This window comes from Poromitra crassiceps (genome assembly GCF_964638095.1).
Source record: "Poromitra crassiceps genome assembly, chromosome: 1".
Taxonomy (NCBI): Eukaryota; Metazoa; Chordata; class Actinopteri; order Beryciformes; family Melamphaidae; genus Poromitra; species Poromitra crassiceps.
The window spans coordinates 71,978,303-72,002,722 of record NC_139623.1 but is presented as its reverse complement, the minus strand read 5'-3'; the positions used below and the strand labels follow the sequence as shown (position 1 = coordinate 72,002,722).

Sequence of the window (24,420 nt, the reverse complement as noted above, 5' to 3'; positions counted from 1 at the left end):
GAGAATTGTCAGAAATAGTGTATTGTGTCAAAAGTGCATCATTTTCTTCATGGGCCATGTAAAAAAGGCAGCTGTTAGAAACACATGTCAGGCTAAATGGTAATATAGACTCATAAATACAAGCTCAAATGAAAGATAAAGTTACATTTCACTTTTTAAGCCAAACAACATAGATTACATTCGTGTCAGATTCAGAGCATAATTCAAGGAGAATGTAGAAAATAAAGCACTTCACTTTTCTATATCATAAAAGTAGCAGACCAGTTCAAAATGGTTCAAACTCTCACACACACATATACACAAAAAACAAATACTTAAAGTAAGTGCATTCCTAAAATGAGACTAAATAGCTAAAGCATTTTATTTATTTATTTGCTTTTCAACATAATTGCCAACATAATTTAAAAAGATAAGTAAACGTGAACAAATTTCCATCAGTGTTGGTACAGTGGAGGTACATAGAATAAAATAAACACAGTAATGCAATGCTGATCAGAGGAGTTGATTTTTTTAACCCACCGACCCTTGTAACAATTATATTACCTCACAATTAGTTTGATGAAAGCGTTCATCAACTGCAAATGTACAAGCCAGACTTAATCCTTGCCATATTCCTATGAGACGTTTAGGCACCCTTAACCAAAATGATGTCATGTAAACACTAATACCAATTAGTGATATGATATGTAGCTATAAATCAGTGCCATTACTAAATGAACATCTCAACACCAACATGTGTTAATGAATAAGGACTTTAAGCCCCCATACCTGTATAGCGAGGCCAGAACCAGACTTACAGCTGAAATGAACACAAACTGCTTTTCAGAGATCATGATCATGATGATTGGTCAAAACACCAACACCATAAAAAAAAATGCCCCCCAGATTCCCTGTCCTTCACAGTTCCCTAAAATAGCAGCTGTCTCTACTACTCTACTCTTCTGTCTGTACACGCCCTTGGACAGATAATCCAAGTGTTTGCACTTCAACATTAAGGGTGGAAAAATGAATACAAATTTAAAATTGATCACAATCCCGTGCAAACATTACACACGATGCAGACTCGAGGAAAATCCAGTCCGACCGGATAAAGGGTGTCCTTCGAGAAGCCTTTTTTCAATACAAGAATGATAAACAAAAGCTGTATTATGTAAAAGCTGTATAACTCTACAGCTTGGCCTCACTCAACAATCAAGACACCCTTATACAAACTTGGAACGTGTTGAATCTTTCTCTTCTATGGCAGGTAAGGCGCACATTCTGGAATCATGCATTAGCACCACTGTTTTAATGAGGTCACTTCCTGTTAGTTGGTCTTCTCACTTCCTCCTTCGGCCAGCGCCTGAGGATCAGAGCAGACAAGTCATCGTTCTCTCATCTTGCGATATTTTCTATGGATGGTTAAAATGAGTAATTGTATCTGTGTAGATTCATTTCAGTCATTCAGGTGGAAGGATGCCCCAAAAAATAAAAACAAAAACAGCAGAAGCCTCTCAGATGTCAAAATGTCTTAAACTGTTCAATTTTTTTTCTTTCTTTTTTTTAGCAATTTAATTTTTTGAGAACACAGAAAAAGAAAAAACAAACAAACTCAGATACAGGAAAATAAAAGAAAGAAAAAACATACATACACTCCAAAATCACAACACAGTGCCAACAGCTACATACAGCTTGTAAATATATTGTTCTTGTAAATACATATATACATATATATGAGTGGGATCCAACACAAGGGAGAGAGACCCTTATTATTTATTATTATTTTAGTTATTGTAATGTCTCTCTATACCAGGAGTCTGCAACCTTTTTGATATGAAGTGCCAAGGCTGCGCCAACGGGGTGTTGAGGGCACCGCACTGGACTGGCTCACCTCCTACCTCACTGACAGACAACAGTTAATCTCCCTCTCCGGTCAAACCTCCACCTTCTCCTCTGTCATGCAGGGGGTCCCCCAAGGCTCAGTCCTTGGCCCCCTGCTCTTCATCTGTTACATATTCCCCCTCGGTCACATCATCCGCAAATTCAACCTGGACTTCCACTGTTGCACCAATGAGACCCAGATCTACATCAGCACAAAATCCACTCAGAACCCACCCCTCACCCACATCGAAACGTGCATTTCCGCAATAAAAACCTGGCTGTTAAAAAAAAGAGCCTTCGGTGTTCTCAATTTTAACGCCACCAAATAGCAGGTCTTAGCGCAAAAAAAACACTACGCCAGGCGTATGCCTGAGCGCAAGCAGTATTCTCCGCGCAGTGCAGGAAATCCTCGCTTGGATACCATTACGCACGGCATGGATGTCACTCTCCAACACCTCGCGCCTGCACACACTCTTCTCTCCTCAGAATACCACGTTGATTTTCAACTACAGTATAGCCTACATTGCAGAAAAAACACACCTTGATTTAAAAATGGCTACTATTAGGCTACATAATTCCCGACCATACAGGTCTGTGGTGTGAGGTAACAGTAGATTGCTTTTGAGAAAGTTGTGCCGGTGTTGTGCTAAAAAGTGATTTGCTGCCAGAAACTGATTTTGCTCCGTGGGACCGTGCACAGCGCTGCCTCTCCCCACCCTGTGAGCCCCATGGCCCGCCCAACACACCCAGGGCACTGACCCACCCCCACCACCCAGCCTGCCTAACCGGCCCAGCTCCCACCTTCTCAGGGGGAAACCCCCCTCCAGCACCCGGGGCACTAGCCGAACCTGCGCACCCCACACTTAAGCACCCCTCCCCGGGATACACACCCCGCCCCGCCAGACCCTCGTTCCCCTAATCCAATTCAAAACACAAATCACTTTTTGGCACAACACCTGTCCGGCCAGTACAGTAACCTCTTTCCCCGCAATTGCACGCATGCAAGACCAGCTTCTCCACAGCGCGGATGGCGTGACCGCAGTCAATAACTTAACCAGAGTGGACAATTCTGACATAGGCTATTGAAAAGAAATAGGCTAGAATTAAAATCTCACACATTCCTACCCTATTAAAGAAACACAGCGTGGCAGCCCTTTGATGTGTTTCAAATGGAATATTGTTCCATCAGCACCAATTTTCATCATCACAATTTTTTTAATTAGTTTCTAATGGTGTATCTATATTGAATCATCCTCCAATTCTCTCCCTCTCTCTCTCTCCCCTCTGTCGTTCTCTCCCCCCTCTCTCTCCCCCTCTCTCGCTCTCCCCATCTCTCTTTTCTCTCTCGCCCCCTTCGATCTCTTCCTCTCTCTCACTCTCTTCCTCCCAGTGAGGAGGAAGCTGCTGACGTGACTCTGTGGCTTTTATGGGCATGATCACACCTACAAAATGCTTTTGGGCATAAACACGCTATGGAGCTTTGTGCCGAGATGACGCCAAGCACAGCGGCCCGACACGCCCACAATTAGGGCTTTGCGCGGCGCTATTCCAGCGCAAAACGGGCGCTAACACAAAATTACCGCCGTTGAGAAGATAGGGCCCATACTGTGTCAGCATCTTTGCGTCATTGAAAAGCGCTTTATAAAAATAAATAAATGATTATTATTATCATTATTATTTTCAAATTTGCTTGTCAATCAGTGTGCCACACCCAGTAGCCTGTACTACGTAGCTAGTTTAATGCCTTATCCGAGTAAGTTTGAGTTTGAACCTGGTTTAGCCGTACTACAAAGCAAGTTAACTTCTAATCACCATGGCAACTCATGCTGCAAAGCTAACCTGGTCCCGACCAGGTTAACTTCAGAGGATAAGATCAAAATCCATGACAGACCCATATAATCGGCTCTCTGGAGTCACTCACCATTCATATAAGATCGCCATATGAAAAATAGATTGCAGTCAACTGAGAATAGAACAAGAAAAACATTCGTGGCTCTGTAGGTTACATAATTAAATTAAGCCTACTTACCACTTTATGTCTTAACAACTCAACGATGCGTGGAGAAATATGATCACTATTAATCACCGCAGCGCATATCATAAACGAGTGAGGGTGATATTCTCCTACATGCCAGAAAAGCCTATACATATAATATAGATATGGGATAAATATGGGATAGCCCCAATACTAAATATGCAGGCTACTCTTGCATATTTCAGCTAACTGTGTCCTGTAGGCTGTATGCCAATATATGAGCAAAAATAGGCTAGTTTTTATCAATGAAAAGTATGCCCGCATCGTCTCAATTCAGTTCAGCAGTTTTCTCTTTTATATTAGGATATCATTATTATAGCCTATATATGAATTATTCGATCAGTGCAACCACACACACATAATGAGTGATAGAGCTCATTATTCATTGATCATGCTTTCTAAATCTATGGTCTAAATAGGCTTACAGATTGTGGAAATTTATAGACTGAGATTACACATTTAATGTACATTTACACTCGCACAAAGCTGCTGTAGGAGACAGAAATCGCTGATCAAAGTAAATCAAATGACTGATGTGAATACAAGCGGCAGCTTTAGACAGTCGTTCCGCAGACTATATCCAACGCGGATTTTCATTCTGCCATAGGCTACATTAAATATCCGCAAAAATCTCTGATCCCACTGCGCTTTCATTGAATGAGGAAATGGGTGTGGAAATGGGTGTGGGCGTGGATCAACTCAGCTGTTCATAATGTGATTGGCTAGCGCACCTCTTTCGCGTGGACGCGCGCCTGTGCACGAGCGAAAAACGTGCGCGTGCACAGGCAGATCCCAGATAAACCCAGCTTCAGTTATCGAGTAGAAAACCAGCGTCGTAGTATCGTTAAACTAGATAGCTTTGATCCTGTTCAGTCAAACCAGATCAAAGTGACAGATCGCGGGTCTGTTAAGACAGCTTCGTAGTACAGGGTACAGATGAATGACTTGCATATCAAAATGTAAATCTCCAATGGATCTGTAATGTTATTCCATGCAAAATCAGGACATTGAAATGAGATCACTATACAAGATATACAGCATGGTCCTTCTCTGTCTTCTGCACTGGCATTTTTCATCTCCTTTCTGCTGCCATGGAAGGCAACCAATCAGAGCCAGAGAGTGGGTCACTACATCAATATCCTAAATAACAGGTTGTGCAACTGCAAATGACTGTGAAATAGGTCATTTGACACTTCAAAGTTTCAACCAAAAAATAATCTCTATTGCGCACTTATTGCTACTGTGTGCTGCCGCCCCACTGGTTAACCCTTCGAGTGCCAGGGGTGGCCCCCGTTGCCATAGGTTGCTGATCCCTGCTCTATACTAAGGTAGTAGTTAGTAGTTCAAATCATATAAATCAACAGAGGTAAATAACATGATGTTTCCAAATGTTACGTATTGTATGGGTAAAGAGTAAAGATATGGCTTACTATATAGCATGTTATGTTTGTTTTGTTTACCTCTGTAGCCCCCGGCTGCTAATGAGGCCTGCATGGCTGCATACTTGGCTGCCTTCTGTGCCTTGGCTGTAGGACGAGGAAGTGAGACGACAGTTAGTTAGTCTGCAGATATTTGACTGATAAATACATTTGAACTGTTAACCTTTGATTTAAAAAAACAATACCCAGCACCGGAAATAATGCAAGAACACATGACTTACTACACATGACCATACTTTTATAGGACTTGTTTTGATTTGATTTGATGAAGTCACTTGATCACTTCATTCGAACACTTCGCTGTACACTTGAATCACTTTACCTGTTGCACCTACCTCATGCACATTATGCCCCGCCCCCGACACACACACACACACACACACACACACACACACACGCGCGCGCGCACACACACACACACACACACACACATACCACACACTACTCAATGGTGAAACGTGTTAACTGTGTAATAACTAGGGCTGTCAAACGATTCATTTTATTAATCGCGATTAATCGCATCTTTGTATCGCATGTTTAAAATGCCATTATTTTGCATTTCAAAGCATTTTTAATTAGATATTAATCATTCTTACCAGTGTGTCATGATTGGGAATCAAATGAATGCAAATAAATTTACTTTGTGATCTTGAATTTTTGATTTATTTTCAATTCAATAGAAGTGGAATGTAGACCGGAGGTAACAATGTCTACAAAATATATCTAGAACCGATACTTCCGGCGGCGGCGCTGTGGAGCAGTCGAAACCCAAAATGACACAGCCGAAGAAGGCTGTGTCTGAGCTAAAAACTTTGGCACTTCCATGTGAATAATGGCTCGTATTGGAAACTGTGTATTGATAACGTGTATATCGCGTGAAGCCATTGGAGCCGACCTCCCAGTGGTTAGAGGACCCGCGCATCCGAGACTCTGAAGGAAGAATGAGTGATGAGTCTCGCGCTAGCTAGCTGGCTGCTAGCTGGCCGCTAGCTGGCCGCTAGCTGGCCGCTAGCTACTTTTAGGTGATCGCTCGCCTCAAACTCGATGTACTTCGGTGATATTTTAATTCCGTTTTACACAAGGTGCAAACTACGGCTCTGACTTGTCCACTGTGCCACTTGGGGAGTTTTTTTTAAGTAAAATGAGCCATTTAGAAGCGTATTGCTGTTGTTCTCTTCCATGCCTGCACAGGCAGGAGACAGGAAACCGAACGGCTTGACTACAAGTACGGGTGCGCCGAAGGGACAAAATAGCGGCATGCGATTAAAAAAAAAAAAACACGTTATGGTCGGCCCTTAATCGCATCGCGATTAACGCGTTAACGCTGACAGCCCTAGTAATAACGCTCTTAAAGCTGTGTCTCAATAATTGCATTTACTGTCTCAACGCCAGGTGTCCATTTGTAGCCTAAGCCCCTCCCCCTGGCTCCACAGGTGAGCAAGATAGAGAGTGCACGGTTCGGTGATCGACCTGTAAAGGCCCAATTATACTCCATTTTCATACGAAAGTAAATGCGTCCATTTCAAACACTGTAATAATCGTCACTGCCCACATACTTCTATGCGTCTTTCACGTTGGTATCATGTTAAGCAATACATCCACTAGTGGGCAGTAGAGAGTCAAATGTGTGAGTGTGTGTGTGTGGTTCTGCTCGGTTCAGACGGACAGAAATAGGCACAAAATGTATGCCGAATACGGACAGAAGGCTCTGTCCGTCTCTGTCTTTAACGTAGAGTATAATTGGGCCTTAAAGCTGCCACAACGTCATCGTCAACGCGACGCACACTTACAGATTAGCCGATTAGCTTGCTAAACTTGCTAACACGTTCAAACATACAGTAGCCTATACAGTATCTGCGCAACTGAGCACCGGATTTCCACACGGTTTGCACCATTGAATCAGCGTGACTTATGCTTGTTAATGAAGCTCACTGGCTAAGCTCAGTGGCGTATTGAGCCTGTAGTTGCTTAGGTACTAAACCTGCACCGCTTACTTCAACACCTGGGTGTGATTTTTATTTGACATAAAACAGACAAGGAAACAAGGACAGCATGGGTAATTGTTCTCGCCAAGATGATTATGTGTCCGAATTTGCCCTGTGTGTATATGCATGTGCATGCGTGGACATTATGTGTGTCAAGAGATTGCAACTAATTAGAGCATGTTTGTCCCAGAGGACGGAGTGAGTTTTCTTACATTTCTGCCCCGCATATCCTAGAGAACAATAAGAGGAAAGAGAAAGAGTCAGATCAGTCATAATAAACAATTGATAAACCGCACAATGCCCACATTCTCACTTTTGTTGTTGTAAATGATTGAAAACAAGCCAAAAACAAAATTCACCATGTTCGACCTTGACACTGGTGAATTCAGGATACAAAATATTGGTAACACTTTCTATGAAGGTCATATCTATAATGCATTATGAGCACATTCAACATTATAATGCATTTATAAGGCTTTATGAAACGCTTTATTAATGTTTATAATCATGCATGGCAACTCATGACAAGTATTATAAAGTACTAGGCATCTCACGTGCTACCCGCGCTCGATTCCTAGGCTTGCCCGCTGCGTGGCCTCGCCTGCCCTGCAGCTCACCGAGCTGGCCCTGCAGCTCGCATACGCAGCTCGGCTGCTGCGTGACCTCGCCTGCCCTATTGGCGCGCACATAATGTCTCCCTCTCTCTCTCCCTCAGTCTCTCTCCCCCTCTTCTATCTCCCTCAGTCTCTCTCTCCCTCTCCCTCTCCCTCAGTCTCTCTCCCCCTATCTCTCTCTCCCTCAGGCTCTCCCCCCTCTCTCTCTCTCCCTCTCCTCTATCTCCCTCAGTCTCTCTCCCCCTATCTCTCTCTCCCTCAGTCTCTCTCTCCCTATCTCTCTCCCTCTCCTCTATCTCCCTCAGTCTCTCTCTCTCTCTCCCTCAGTCTCTCTCCCCCTATCCTCTCCCTCAGGCTCTCCCCTCTCTCTCTCTCTCTCCTCTATCTCCCTCAGTCTCTCTCTCCCTCTCCCTCATAGGGGTGGGACAAAATATCGATACTCACGGTATCGCGATATTTCCACTTGCGATACGTTATCGATACACTGGCACCAAGTATCGATATGTTTATTTTAAAAAAATATATATATATATATTTTTTTTAATAAACAGGCTAAAATATTATGCTGTGTGTGGTAGTTGAAACATAGTTTCAAGTTGATGTTTATTTATGTTTGTAGTTGAAACAAAAACATAAATACTGTAGGCTACATGAATGGAAATGTTTGATCATTAACTCATTGAGTGCCAGCCACTTTTGGAGAACGGACGCTCCCAGTGCCAGAGTTTCAGAGCGTTTTCAGTGATTTCTCGAGGCCCACAAAATATTGTGTGATATTACTATGTAAACACCGAACATGCCCAAAGAACGATGAGACTCTCTTCTAGCATCAGCAAAAAAAAGTTTATTGATATAATTTTCCATTCTTTAGTTATGAGCCGGAGAAGATAGGTTGATTTCACCAAAAAGAGACGTTTCAAATTAGAAGCTGAGATAATTAGCCTTTTGTGAAATGAAGCATTTCAAGCACATGACTGACTCTGAAGCTAATATTTTCTGATGTAGTGACACCCCAAAAATAATTTCCTTCAATAAAACAGTGAAAACAAAGGAATTTTGTTTGGCAAAATAATATTTTTTAGCTGCAACCAGCAGCGCTGGCCCCTGTGTGCGCTGCTGGTTGCAGCTTCTTGCTGGTCTTGATTTACTGCTGGTGGGCATCAGATATTCTAGCTTGCGTTTGCCAATCCTGTCCTGCTGTCTGGGTCTGTCTGGGTCGGTGTTGTATGCTGCCCTGCGTGCCCCACCCCACTCAACTGCAAACCCCTCCTCCGTGGGTGTGTCTCTGGTGGCTCTGGTGGCTCTCTGCTGCCTTTGCTCTGCACTGAAAAGTGCGCTACATCCAGCTTTTTTACAGCGTTCCGCGTGTATTTGTCACCGGCTCCCATCGCTTCTAGTTGATAATAATAACAACTCCACAACTAATCATGCGGATGGGCTATCGCAGCGGACACGGAGGGGCTCAATTGTGGCAGCAGATTGGCTGCTGCAGGCACAGCTAACGTTATGCTTCATGCATATCGATGCATACCGATGCGATTTCCGTTTCCCCATGACTTCTTCTCTGTTTTTTCCTCGACTTTCTCTAATCTGGAGAGCACTGTCGCCACCTAATGGGTCCGTAAAATAGCTTTTACACATTCAACATCCACCATACTTTCACAGGAGATGGATCAGGCTTTGATCCACGTCCCACCGTCAAAAAACGCAATTGACGACAATCGTCGTCATTGGCACTCTATGTTAGTATTTGAATTGACGACGATTGTCGTCATTGGCACTCAATGAGTTAATATCTACTTTTAGAAATTATATAGGTAGGTAGGTTATATAGGTTTTCTTGTTTTAATAATAATAATAAAAAGACTTAATGTGTAACTTTTCCTCCGTGGTATCGAAAATGGTATGAGTGAGTGAGTGAACTCTGAGAGAGTTCATGTCAATTCTGCTAATAAATACATAATACTTGCTTCTTGCCTTTTAGGGGTATTTTTTTCTCTTCAGTTACACAGATATCGTGATGTATCGTAGGTTACATTTACATTTACATTTCGTCATTTGGCAGACGCTTTTATCCAAAGCGACTTACAATAACACACTTTTTGTCAGCAATAGAGCAATCAACTATGGAGCACAGTCTATGACAACTACAAATCCTGAAGGAACAGTGGTACGAGTTTAGTTTAGGATTATTATTATTTTTTTTTTTTTTAAAGAGAGAGAAAGAAGTTAGATCAAGAAGGGCCCAGATGGAGCCTGAAAAGGTGAGTCTTTAGTCTTTTCCGAAAGATCGGCAGTGATTCAGCAGTCCTGACCGAAGGTGGCAGCTCGTTCCACCATTGGGGTGCCAGGGACGAGAAGAGTCGAGATCGGGATGAGCGACTTTTGAGCGCCCGTAGCGAAGGAGGAGCGAGGCGCCCTGCACTGGTGGAGGAGCGAAGGGAGCGGTGAGAGGTTTGGAACCTGACCATAGATTGCAGGTACAGGGGGGAGCTGACTGGTGTACTGCCCTGTAGGCCAGTACCAGTGTCTTGAATTTGATGCGAGCTGAGATGGGAAGCCAGTGGAGGTCCCCGAAGAGGGGAGTGGTTAAATTTCTTCCAATATATCGATTATCGCAGAATCGCTGTATCGTGATAATATCATTATCGAGGGCCAAGTATCGTGACCGTATCGTGAGTTACTCCACGATTCCCACCCCTACTCCCTCAGTCTCTCTGGCGGAAGCCATCGTCCCCCTCTGGTTCCTCCCCGATTCTACCTACTTATACTCCCATCACTTATATAGCCTCAGACTGATGAAATCACTGATGACATCATCACTGATGACATCAAGGGGCACGTGTGCGAATACAGAATTCAATCGTTCAACTCATCAACTCAGAAACATGACCACAGAATAGCAGGGCATTGCTCAATAACATGGTCGTTTTTCAAGCAGCACTTTAAGGCAGCACTACGCGGAACCAATGATGTCTGTTGATAAACATATCATGTGATCGATTCGTCAGCGGAAGCCGAGGTCGCTATTTAGAAGACCAACAGAGGCCCTTTCTCAATACCAAGAACACATTCTTGTTCTTGTGTTCTTGGGGAGAACGTTCTTGCTAGTCGTTCTTGGAAGAATTAACTCGCTAGGTCACAAGCACACATGGCGCTGTTGGCAGTTTGAGACGATGCGTTCTTGAGGGTATTGTGCAATACCAGCGCAGAAGCCACCTACAGTACTACAGTACACAAATAAAATGCGAAAAAATTTACGCGAGCCAGCGCTCCTAGGGGAAAGCAGAGCAAGGAACCATTCTACACTAACACAACACAGACATTGATGTAATGGGTATATATATCACTCTCATACCATGTGTGTATCACTTAGGGTGTCGAGTCATAGTCTATTTTTTCTTTGTATTTTTTTTTCTTTGTTTTTTCTTTTCCCCCCGATTTTTTTATCACATTTTTATTCCCCATTAGTGCTAATTTAATTTATTTATCCTGGTTGCTACTCCACCCTCTGCTGATCTGGGGAGAGCCGAAACTGGCTCCATGCTTCCTCAGAGACATGGGCAGTTAGCCAGCCGCTTCTTTTCATCTGACAGGGGAAGCTTCACCGGTAGGACATAGCACGTGGGAGGTTCACGCTATTCCAACCAGTTCCCCTCCCTCCGAACAGGCGCCCTTAACGACCAGAGGAGGAACCACATTAGCAACCAGGATATTGCATGTTTTGGTGAAGGGGGTTCCTATATGAAGGAAACCCCCGGGAGGCACGGGGAGAACATGCAAACTCCACACAGAAAGGCCCTTTTGACGACCCCACCCGGGCGGTGGGCACTCGAGGACATGCGGATGGGCACGCATTCCTTCAGCGTTCACAGCGTCCCAGGTGGGAATCGAACCCAGGACTAGGGGTGGGACAAAATATCGATACTCACGGTATCGCGATATTTCCACTTGCGATATGTTATCGATACACTGGCACCAAGTATCGATATGTTATTACAATATGCAGGATTTTTTAACTGATTCCCCACAGCCATTTTGATAAACAGAGTCCTAGGGTTGTCAAAAATATTGATACTTAGGTACTTACTCGATAGGCTACTAAACATTTTTAAACGGATACAATACTAATTTTCTACAGTATCAAGTTTATCGATACTAGCAGCGCTCCCTCTGCCTCCTTCACACAGACACACACAGCACCGCAGCTGGAGCAGGTTCGAGCTTCATTTGGAAAAACTGAAACTGCATGATGGTTTTTTTGCTCGCTCATTCACATTGACTATTTATATAATAACAATCTGTCACGCAGGCTTTCTGTCTCTCTCCCCCGCCTCATCCCACTCACTGAGCTGGCTACTTCACGGAGCTCTGGAGAGGGGGGGAACAATCCGCCCCTGATACTAGGGTCGGAGCTGGTCTTACAGCAGGAGAATAGACTCTCGTAACGGACAAGCCCGTCTTTTATTGTCACACGAACACCACAACACATGCATGCGGCCACAACACACTCATGCTGACGGTGGCCGGTGAAAAGTGTCCTCTGCATTTAACCCATCCAGGCATGTCCTTTCCTCCGAGGGGCAGGCCAGGAGGGTCGCGGGAGCGCGCATAGCTCACCAAAATGTGTTCATACATACACCACCATCCGGATGCCCTCTAGCTAACTCCCGAGTTCCAAGGCATGTCTGAAAGCGGCTTATGACTCGACACCCAAAGTGATACACACATGGTATGTGTGTCGTCATAGACGCTGGGTTAGCTGGCTCAGCCTGGCTGGGGGCGTGGTCAGGGTGGGGTAAATCCCCCATTCTATCCATTCAGCAAAGTTAGAATTTAGCTGATAGCCCAGCCCAGGCAGACACGATCGGGGATTTGACCACCGCAGTAAACGCACATCTGAACAGACGTCTTGTGTTCTGCTCTAGAATCCCCAAACCTGTAGTTTAGAGCCGCAGCACCGACCTTTGGTGAGTCAGCCCATTGAGATATATGGGCGGTTTTACCCCACTCGCGCGCCAGCCGTATAACATTTTGTGGGCGTTCCCACACATGCCGACTGTCTCTATACCCATCACATCAATGTCCATGTTGTGTTAGTGTAGAATGGTTCCTTGCTCTGCTTTCCCTAGGAGCGCTGGCTCCGCAGCAACGCCACTAGACCACGAGCAGCTTTATGTTTTCTCATTTTTTACATCAATTTATTGGGGGGGGGGACATTTTATCAGGCTTAAATATTGGGGGGAATTTGTCATTCTCAATGTATATGTTACGGCCTTGTATTAGGCTATATTTGTCTGTAATTATTACGAGTTACAACGAAATACAGGCCCATTATGATAGGTTAGGCCTACATATATTTTCCAAACGCATTCACTGCAAATAAGTTACCAACCATTATCTCCACTTGTCGCAACAAAGGGCCGAAATGCCAGACCGCCGTCCAACTGAAGTGCGCGGTCTGGCATTTCGGCGTTGGAAATAAATTGTCTGGGATAAGGTGCGCATAGGCTATGTGTGCACTTCTCAGTGACTTATCTTCGCCACTAAGCAACTGGGGCCGCTGGACTTAAAGATGGCTCAGGGTTTGCGTAGATTATTTGCACAAGTTGTCTTGTTTACTTTTAAACGGTTTTGTTGTTTTGTTTTTTACATCTATACATCTGTGTGGGATACCTTTACAAGACGTTACTGGGTGGTAAAACACGGATTGGATCGAGTAGATAGTCACTGCTGGACAGGTTAGTCATGGTTTTAGTAGGGATTCTACACCAGGATTGATAGATGAGACTCTGGGACATCATACACTGAACTATAGCCTCAGCTTTAGGGCAATCGGCGTTAGGGCAATTAATCTGCCTTAATTAAAAATTCTGGCTCTGTCAGATCACCCGCACGCGTGCTCTTTACAGCCCCTGAAAGTTTCAGCCCAATCGCACGTAAAACGGCATAGCTGTGGCCGGACAAAATTCTTTAAACAAACAGACAGACAGACAAACAGACTCCACATTGCCACATTTATGTCTAGATAGATTATAAGTGGTGGACATAATTATAATAAACATCAATAATATGTTATAGCACGACTGTGAGCTTTAAATAAAGTGACAGCACAATAAGGTTATTAGCAATTGTATGATACTATAACACAGTTATGAGAACTTATAAGCAGTATTTGTGGCTGCAAGTAAAGAGTAAAAGAAAACAAGTATTCTTTCTAACACTGTTGTCACTTTGGCATGGAGGTATAAAGCATAAAGCATTTTGAATGCTGGACTTATAATACATGTGACCTTCATAGAAAGTGTTACCAAAATGTTTTCCTATATATATTATACTGTATTTAGATGCGTGAGTTCACTGGTATCTGTTATTTCTTCTCATTTCTAATAGGAAATTGAGTATAAAGAGGGAAAGACAAGAGAGAGCTTAGAGCTTACCTGGGTACCTCCCACCACCCATGCCACCATAGCCAGGGACAACACCCCCTGATGGACAAATGTATACATTACAACCTGCATTACATGTGCATCTGCCTGACTATGAATGCTTCCTCACCATTAGTCATGCTACACACCTTTATCAGAGTTCCCCAGTTGTAAATCCATTTGATTGAAAATGTCATTCATGCAAAATATTATATACTCTGCCTTTACTGTTCTATGCTTAATAAATGCAAGTTAAATTGACCTGGGAAGCCACCTGCTGCTCCTCCTACTCCCTGGCCAGTTCCTGCAGCAGCTCCTGCTCCTTGTCCTACTACTCCTGCTCCACCACCTGGACAGGCAGGGAATTAATGAATACTTGTGAGTTACTGTGCACAACCTACAGTATTGAACAGCTATTTTATCTTCATAAAGGAGAGAAAAACATAAACACCAGGGGCCGGTTGTACCAACTGGTCTTACGACTGGTCTTAAGCTAAGTCAGTCGTAACTTTACGACCTAACAGCTACGCCGGTTGCACCAAGCCTTTTTATGCCTCCGCCGGCGATAGCCAAGCCGGAGGCATTATGGATCCGGGTTGTCCGTCCGTACGTACGTCCGTCCGTCCGTCCGATGTTCGTTAACGCGATATCTGAGGAACGCCTTGACGGAATTTCATCAAATTTGCCTCAAACATCGACTTAGACTCAAGGATAATCTGATTAGATTTTGGTGGTCAAAGATCAAGGTCACTGTGACCTCTCGAACGCCATTTTTAAGCTTGTTAATGCGATATCTCAGGAATGCCTTGACGGAATTTCATCAAACTTGTCTCAAACATCGAATTGGACTCAAGGATGAACTGATTAGATTTTGGTGGTCAAAGGTCAAAGGCCAAGGTCACTGTGACCTCTCAGCTTGTTAGCGCAACATCTCACAAATGCCTTGACGGAGTTTAATCAAATTTGCCTCAAACATCGACTTGGACTCGAGGATGAACTGATTAGATTTTCGTGCTCAAACGTCAAGGTCACTGTGACCTCACAAATGCCATTCCCAAGTTCGTTAAAGCGATATCTCAAGAACGGCTTGATGGAATTTCTGCCAATTTGGCTCAAACGTCGACTTGGGCGCAAGGATGAAAGGATTACATTTTGGTGATCAAAGGTCAGGGTCACTGTGACCTCTCCAACGCCATTTTCAAGCTTGTTAGCGCCATATCTCAGGAATGCCTTGACGGAATTTCATCAAATTTGCCTCAAACATTAACTTAGCCTCAAGGATGAACTGATTCCATTTTGGTTATCAAACGTCAAGGTCACTGTGACCTCTCGAATGCCATTTTCAAGCTTGTTAACGCGATATCTCAGGTATGTCTTGATGAAATTTCTTCGAATTTGCCTTAAACGTCCACTTGGACTCAAGGATGAACTGATTACATTTTGGTGGTCAAAGTTCAAGGTCACTGTGACCTCACACACCCAGTTTCCAAGCTCTGTAACGCAACATCTCAGGAGCGCCTTGACGGAATTTCTTCCAATTTGCCTCAAATGGCGATTTGCACTCAAGAATGAACTAATGGCGGAGGCATAAGTCCGCATTGCGGTCATTCTAGTTCTCACTAAGACTGGTCGTAAATATTACGCCTAGTCCAGAGTAGGGGTGGGACAAAATATCGATACTCACGGTATCGCGATATTTCCACTTGCGATACGTTATCGATACACTGGCACCAAGTATCGATATGTTTATTTAAAAAAAAATATATATATATATATATATTTTTTTTTTTAATAAACAGGCTAAAATATTATGCTGTGTGTGGTAGTTCAAACATAGTTTCAAGTTGACGTTTATTTATGTTTGTAGTTGAAACAAAAACATAAATACTGTAGGCTACATGAATGGAAATGTTTGATCATTAATATCTACTTTTAGAAATTATATAGGTAGGTAGGTTATATAGGTTTTCTTGTTTTAATAATAATAATAAAAAGACTTAATGTGTAACTTTTCCTCCGTGGTATCGAAAATGGTATGAGTGAGTGAGTGAACTCTGAGAGAGTTCATGTCAATTCTGCTAATAAATACATAATACCTGCTTCTTGCCTTTTAGGGGTATTTTTTTCTCTTCAGTTACACAGGTATCGTGATGTATCGTCTTCCAATATATCGATTATCACAGTATCGTTGTATCGTGATAATATCGTTATCGAGGGCCAAGTATCGTGACGATATCGTATCGTGAGCTACTCAGTGATTCCCACCCCTAGTCCAGAGCAGGCGTAAGGTGCAGTATAGACGGTTTTCACCTGTGTGTTGCGCAATAGCTACAACCCCTCAGCACTCTGGCTGTATTCAGACCCGAGTTATAAACTGGAAACCGCAGTGTGCGTTATAAACGTTATAAATATAGTCACGTTATAAACAACTAACCAATGCTGGGGGTCCGTATGGAAAGTGGAAATCGAAATGGTTAAAAGTTAAATCAATTTGGTCATTCAGTGGCGTTTTACTGCCATGTAAAGTAACGACAAGTAACAGTTAGCCGCTAACATTAGCCACACTATTACAGCCGATTACCCATCAGCGGAGCGTCATTTGACGTCAGCACACTCTTCTAAACAGGTCGCGTGCCGCATTCCAGTGGGCATTCCCATGCTTTCACATGGACGCGCATCGCTACGACCGGCGTAGTTAAGACCAGACGTAAGCCCTGTTGGTGCAACAGGCGTAAATCCACTCTAAAGACTGGTCTTAACTAATGGCTCATTTCCACCACATTTTACAGCCCTGCGCAGCTCGTCACCACTCGGCTCTACTCGTTTCGACCCGATGGATGTTTTGCTTCCACCGCTGCTCGATCTGCCCCCGCCCACCCCCGCCCACACCTGGTCGTCAAGCGACCGCATATCTGCCCTCCGCCCATAACCGAAGTAGGCTATAACATATAACGTTAAAATTAAATCCATACACAGAACTTTTAAACTGTTTATGAAATACTGGTGCTTCTAAATGACCTACATGGGCAAATGTGACAATCGGCCACGAGAATGGATATCACTTTGTTGTTAGTCAAACTCACATGCATGCACTGCGCGAGGGACGGGGATTGCGCTACGGGGAGAAGTGAAGCCTCAAGCCTCTACCCCGGCGGCCTCTCACGAGGCAAGACCGCGGCTTCACCAAAGCCCCGCCTGCGGCCTAGCGGAGCCGACGCTACACACAACTACAAGGGCTTCCTGAGCAGCGGACTTTTTTTTGTCTCAAAACAATTGAAAACCACCGTCATGTTAAAGCTGAGTAAGGAGATCGATTTTATTTCACCAGAGCCGAAGGCAGCAACACAAAAGACTGATGGCAATAACATAACAGAATAAGGTAAGCCCCACTAAACTGGTATGCAGCATTGACAGTCAGTAGATAGAGTAAACACGATTCTGCCTGACCAATCAGTCATCTACAGTGTTTTCACGTCACGGTATGTACCGGGTCCACAGCGCTAGAACCTCAACAAAGCAGGGACCAAAACTAGCACGACTCAACCCCGACTCAACCCGGGTTGTCCACGTTTTTGATCGATGGAATGAGACAAAAAAGCGAGACAAGCTGGGCGGGGCCGCGTTGATACCAGCGGTGGAAATGGGCCATAAGACCGACGTAGGAGTTACGACCAGGCATAGTTAAGACCAGTTGGTGCAACCGGCCCCTGGTGATTATAGGAGGGGTTGAGGTATATGTAGCGATCCCTGTCTACATAAGGCTGCTCTGGGTTACATGCAGGTGTGCTTTGTGATCACGCAATATTATGGACTGGGTTTTACAGGCTCCACCTGCTTCACCCTTTTACACAGTTTGGCTCCACAAATACATGTCGGCAGTCAGAAATCCTATTTCCCATGCTTCAAACAGGTCAATAGAAAGGGCAACAGTAATGGACATTATTTAAATTTTACAGTCAATGTTACCCTTTCTCTCCTAAATCATTGATATGCAAAATCTTCTTCAACAGCAATATGAGTTAGTTTCCTGTGAGAGCTGATCTATTGAATTGCACAATTCCATAAGGAACTCTGTACTGCAAATATTTCAACTCTGGTTTACATAATACCACTGTACAGGATATACTGTATTTAGGGACAACATGCACTACTGTAATAATTATTACTGATGGAATTGATGAAGTATGTATATGCATCAGCATTTTTTTTTACCTGGTCTATAGCCAGTTCCACCCAACGAGGAGCCATAACCTGATTTTGGAGGCTTCCTTGTCCCCAGTCCTTGGCCACCAGGTCCGTATCCTCCAGCCCCACCAGGTCCAAAACCCCCTGGTCCAGTTCCGGCACTTCCTGGACCTATTCCGGCCCCTCCAGGGCCATAACCACCTGGTCCAGCACCTCCAGGGCCATAACCACCTGGTCCAGCACCTCCAGGGCCATAACCACCTGGTCCAGCACCTCCAGGGCCATAACCACCTGGTCCAGCACCTCCAGGGCCAGTTCCAGCAGGACCATATCCGCCTGTTCCGGACCCACCTGGTCCAGCTCCAATTCCACCGGGTCCGGCTCCTGCACCTCCTCCTAGGCCTCCCCCTGGACGACAGTTACAGTTATATAAAGGGCAGTAATGTAAAAGTATATAGCACATAAATCATAAATGTTTGGATCAAACATTAAACGCAGTGGAAAACCTCACCTGGTCTATAGCCTGCTCCACCCAATGAGCCGTAACCTGGTGAAAGATACATGAGTAAGGCTATGGTCAAACACAATCACTTTTGTATATCATAATGAAACAACATAAATCTCTCAATCAATACAGTGCATTTTCCGATATGATCTGCCTTACAGTATAGACTTGATCATTACTTACCTGATTTAGGAGGCTTTCTGGTTCCTAATCCTTGGCCACCTGGTCCAACGCCACCTGGTCCTGTCCCAGCACCGCCTGGTCCAAACCCACCCGGTCCAGTCCCAGCACCACCTGGTCCAAACCCACCCGGTCCTGTCCCAGCACCGCCTGGTCCAAAGCCACCTGGACCAGTACCTGCACCGCCTGGTCCAAACCCACCCAGTCCTGTCCCAGCACCGCCTGGCCCAAACCCACCCGGTCCTGTCCCAGCACCGCCTGGCCCAAACCCACCCGGTCCTGCCCCAGCACCGCCTGGTCCAAACCCACCCGGTCCAGTCCCAGCACCACCTGGTCCAAACCCACCCAGTCCTGTCCCAGCACCGCCTGGTCCAAAGCCACCTGGACCAGTACCTGCACCGCCTGGTCCAAACCCACCCAGTCCTGTCCCAGCACCGCCTGGCCCAAACCCACCCGGTCCTGTCCCAGCACCGCCTGGCCCAAACCCACCCGGTCCTGTCCCAGCACCACCTGGCCCAAACCCACCCGGTCCTGTCCCAGCACCACCTGGTCCAGCTCCAATTCCACCGGGTCCGGCTCCTGCACCTCCTCCTAGGCCTCCCCCTGGACGACAGTTACAGTTATATAAAGGGTAGTAATGTAAAAGTATATAGCACATAAATCATAAATGTTTGGATCAAACATTAAACGCAGTGGAAAACCTCACCTGGTCTATAGCCTGCTCCACCCAATGAGCCGTAACCTGGTGAAAGATACATGAGTAAGGGTATGGTCAAACACAATCACTTTTTTATATCATAATGAAACAACATAAATCTCTCAATCAATACAGTGCATTTTCCGATATGATCTGCCTTACTTACCTGATTTAGGAGGCTTTCTGGTTCCTAATCCTTGGCCACCTGGTCCAAAGCCACCCGGTCCTGTCCCAGCACCGCCTGGTCCAAACCCACCCGGGACTCTCCCAGCACCGCCTAGTCCAACGCCACCCGGTCCTGTCCCAGCACCGCCTGGTCCAAAGCCACCTGGACCAGTACCTGCACCGCCTGGTCCAACGCCACCCGGTCCTGTCCCAGCACCGCCTGGTCCAAAGCCACCTGGACCAGTACCTGCACCGCCTGGTCCAAACCCACCCGGTCCAGTCCCAGCACCACCTGGTCCAAAGCCACCTGGACCAGTACCTGCACCGCCTGGTCCAAACCCACCCGGTCCTGCCCCAGCACTGCCTGGTCCAAACCCACCCGGTCCTGTCCCAGCACCGCCTGGTCCAAAGCCACCTGGACCAGTACCTGCACCGCCTGGTCCAAACCCACCCGGTCCTGCCCCAGCACCGCCTGGTCCAAAGCCACCCGGTCCTGTCCCAGCACCACCTGGTCCAGCTCCAATTCCACCGGGTCCGACTCCTGCACCTCCTCCTAGGCCTCCCCCTGGACGACAGTTACAGTTATATAAAGGGCAGTAATGTAAAAGTATATAGCACATAAATCATAAATGTTTGCATCAAACATTAAACGCAGTGGAAAACCTCACCTGGTCTATAGCCTGCTCCACCCAATGAGCCGTAACCTGGTGAAAGATACATGAGTAAGGGTATGGTCAAACACAATCACTTTTTTATATCATAATGAAACAACATAAATCTCTCAATCAATACAGTGCATTTTCCGATATGATCTGCCTTACAGTATAGACTTGATCATTACTTACCTGATTTAGGAGGCTTTCTGGTTCCTAATCCTTGGCCACCTGGTCCAAAGCCACCCGGTCCTGTCCCAGCACCGCCTGGTCCAAACCCACCCGGGACTCTCCCAGCACCGCCTGGTCCAACGCCACCCGGTCCTGTCCCAGCACCACCTGGTCCAAACCCACCCGGGACTCTCCCAGCACCGCCTGGTCCAAAGCCACCTGGTCCTGTCCCAGCACCACCTGGTCCAAAGCCACCTGGACCAGCACCTGCACCGCCTGGTCCAAACCCACCCGGTCCTGTCCCAGCACCGCCTGGTCCAAACCCACCCGGTCCTGTCCTAGCACCACCTGGTCCAGCTCCAATTCCACCGGGTCCGGCTCCTGCACCTCCTCCTAGGCCTCCCCCTGGACGACAGTTACAGTTATATAAAGGGTAGTAATGTAAAAGTATATAGCACATAAATCATAAATGTTTGGATCAAACATTAAACGCAGTGGAAAACCTCACCTGGTCTATAGCCTGCTCCACCCAATGAGCCGTAACCTGGTGAAAGATACATGAGTAAGGGTATGGTCAAACACAATCACTTTTGTATATCATAATGAAACAACATAAATCTCTCAATCAATACAGTGCATTTTCCGATATGATCTGCCTTACTTACCTGATTTAGGAGGCTTTCTGGTTCCTAATCCTTGGCCACCTGGTCCAAAGCCACCCGGTCCTGTCCCAGCACCGCCTGGTCCAAACCCACCCGGGACTCTCCCAGCACCGCCTGGTCCAAAGCCACCCGGTCCTGTCCCAGCACCGCCTGGTCCAAAGCCACCTGGACCAGTACCTGCACCACCTGGTCCAAACCCACCTGGTCCTGTCCCAGCACCGCCTGGTCCAAAGCCACCTGGTCCTGTCCCAGCACCGCCTGGTCCAAAGCCACCTGGACCAGTACCTGCACCGCCTGGTCCAAACCCACCCGGTCCTGTCCCAGCACCGCCTGGTCCAAACCCACCCGGTCCTGTCCCAGCACCGCCTGGTCCAAACCCACCCGGGACTCTCCCAGCACCGCCTGGTCCAACGCCACCCAGTCCTGTCCCAGCACCGCCTGGTCCAAAGCCACCTGGACCAGTACCTGCACCACCTGGTCCAAACCCACCCGGTCCTGTCCCAGCACCACCTGGTCCAAAGCCACCTGGTCCTGTCCCAGCACCGCCTGGTCCAAAGCCACCCGGTCCTGTCCCAGCACCGCCTGGTCCAAAGCCACCCGGTCCTCTCCCAGCACCGCCTGGTCCAAAGCCACCTGGACCAGTACCTGCACCGCCTGGTCCAAAGCCACCCAGTCCTGTCCCAGCACCGCCTGGTCCAAAGCCACCTGGACCAGTACCTGCACCGCCTGGTCCAAACCCACCCGGTCCTGTCCCAGCACCACCTGGTCCAAAGCCACCTGTACCAGTACCGGCTCCTGCACCTCCTCCTAGGCCTCCCCCTGGACGACAGTTACAGTTATATAAAGGGTAGTAATGTAAAAGTATATAGCACATAAATCATAAATGTTTGGATCAAACATTAAACGCAGTGGAAAACTTCACCTGGTCTATAGCCTGCTCCACCCAATGAGCCGTAACCTGGTGAAAGATACATGAGTAAGGCTATGGTCAAAAACAATCACTTTTTTATATCATAATGCGTCCTTGGGTATCAAGGGGGTATCATTGGGTATCATTAAGCGTCCTTGGGTTTCAGAAAGGCGCTATATAAGTCCAAGTTATTATTATTATTTATTATTATTATTAATGAAACAACATAAATCTCTCAATCAATACAGTGCATTTTCCGATATGATCTGCCTTACAGTATAGACTTGATCATTACTTACCTGATTTAGGAGGCTTTCTGGTTCCTAATCCTTGGCCACCTGGTCCAAAGCCACCCGGTCCTGTCCCAGCACCGCCTGGTCCAAACCCACCCGGGACTCTCCCAGCACCGCCTGGTCCAAAGCCACCTGGACCAGTACCTGCACCACCTGGTCCAAACCCACCCGGTCCCGTCCCAGCACCGCCTGGTCCAAAGCCACCCGGTCCTGTCCCAGCACCGCCTGGTCCAAAGCCACCCGGTCTTGTCCCAGCACCACCTGGTCCAAAGCCACCTGGACCAGTACCTGCACCGCCTGGTCCAAACCCACCCGGTCCTGTCCCAGCACCGCCTGGTCCTCTCCCAGCACCACCTGGTCCAAAGCCATCCGGACCAGTACCTGCACCACCTGCAGTATTTGTTCTTTGCTATTTCATTTCAGACAACATAACTGGTAGCATAAAAGACTGGATTCCATCCATCATACTAAAAGGCACCTACATAGAATGGACCATGTACGACATGTAGAGTAGAAATTACAGAAAGGATTTATAGATTTTAAAGGTGTTAGCATAAGAGAAGAAGGACAAAATTCTCACCTGGTCCATAGCCAGCTCCACCCAATGAAGATGAGCCATAGCCTGGCAAGAGGAGTTGTAGGCTGATTATAACCCACACCTAATAAATACCACACCATCTCCCGCCAAGTAATATTACAACAAATTACCACCTCACCTGATTTGGGTGGTTTTCTTGTTCCCAGTCCTGCACCAGCAGCATATACACCAGGACCAGCCCCATAGCCACCAGTTCCGGCCCCATAGCCACCAGGTCCGGCCCCATAGCCACCAGGTCCAGCTCCATAGCCACCAGGTCCGGCCCCATAGCCACCAGGTCCAGCCCCATAGCCACCAGGTCCTGCACCGTAACCCCCTGGACCAGCACCATAGCTCCCGGGGCCAGCTCCATATCCTCCAGGCCCAACCCCTCCTGCTCCAAAAAGAAAGATTGACTGTAGCATGACTGTAGCATGTAGGATCTCTCATGTCCCTGAAGTCAAGGTACATCTAGTCTGTCAGTTTAAAGTACCTTTGCCTGGCTTACCTGCTCCCTGTCCTACTCCAGCCCCAGTGGGGTAACGTATACCTGAGAAAACAAAGCATATATGACTCGATATGTTTCAGTCTTGTGTGTGCTTAAAGTTAGGCAGAAAAGGATGGAGCAGGTCAACATACCTCCTCCTGGTAAAACTCCGCCAGCTCCACCAGCGCCATAGCCTGACAATGTACAAAATGTATCAGAAGAAAATCAATACAGTATATGTGATTGTGATAACACATTATTTGGCATTATGTTTGAGGTAAAAAAATAAATAACGCAAGCACAGTAGCTCACTTTTGCCGGGTTTAGTGATTGCTGTTCCAACTCCACCTGTGCCACCAGTCCCTGCTCCTCCTGCACCTCCTCCAATGCCTCCTGGGCCTCCCCCAACTCCTCCTGGCACTCGACCTACTCCACCAGGTCCAGCACTTACACCTCCAGCTACCGTCCCATCAGGTCCATAGGCTACATTTAAAAACGCAAACAAACATATCTTAGAGTAGACCTTAATCTTGGATAGGAAGGGATTCTTAGATTCAGATGGCAAACATGTCAC

The 24,420-nt window shown here is 46.3% G+C and overlaps 2 protein-coding genes and 1 long non-coding RNA gene across 3 annotated transcripts; all 3 read right to left on the bottom strand.

The window, feature by feature from the left end:
* On the bottom strand, positions 1-19,989 carry LOC310793583 (uncharacterized protein; the record flags this gene model as incomplete). Its single annotated transcript, XM_083655406.1, has 10 exons — positions 1-1,342; positions 5,356-5,421; positions 7,532-7,549; positions 14,374-14,421; positions 14,624-14,710; positions 18,574-18,954; positions 19,058-19,093; positions 19,235-19,381; positions 19,429-19,822; positions 19,933-19,989. 10 exons carry the CDS (start codon positions 19,987-19,989, stop codon positions 1,320-1,322), a joined length of 1,257 nt encoding a protein of 418 aa, XP_083511532.1. The 3' UTR covers positions 1-1,319.
* Positions 19,990-20,527: 538 nt separating this feature from the next.
* Positions 20,528-21,055, bottom strand: LOC310784769. Its single transcript, XR_014553142.1, has 3 exons — positions 20,939-21,055; positions 20,762-20,797; positions 20,528-20,658 (listed from the first exon to the last, which is right to left on the bottom strand). It is a non-coding gene; the product is annotated as an uncharacterized lncRNA (long non-coding RNA).
* A 1,757-nt stretch (positions 21,056-22,812) lies between these two features.
* On the bottom strand, positions 22,813-24,290 carry LOC310793488 (uncharacterized protein; the record flags this gene model as incomplete). The annotated part of the gene is made up of 6 exons (XM_083655290.1): positions 24,159-24,290; positions 23,999-24,040; positions 23,868-23,909; positions 23,499-23,753; positions 23,363-23,404; positions 22,813-23,172 (listed from the first exon to the last, which is right to left on the bottom strand). The coding sequence occupies exons 4-6, from the start codon at positions 23,730-23,732 to the stop codon at positions 22,813-22,815; spliced, it is 636 nt and encodes a 211-aa protein (XP_083511416.1). The 5' UTR covers positions 23,733-23,753; positions 23,868-23,909; positions 23,999-24,040; positions 24,159-24,290.
* Positions 24,291-24,420: the final 130 nt, after the last annotated feature.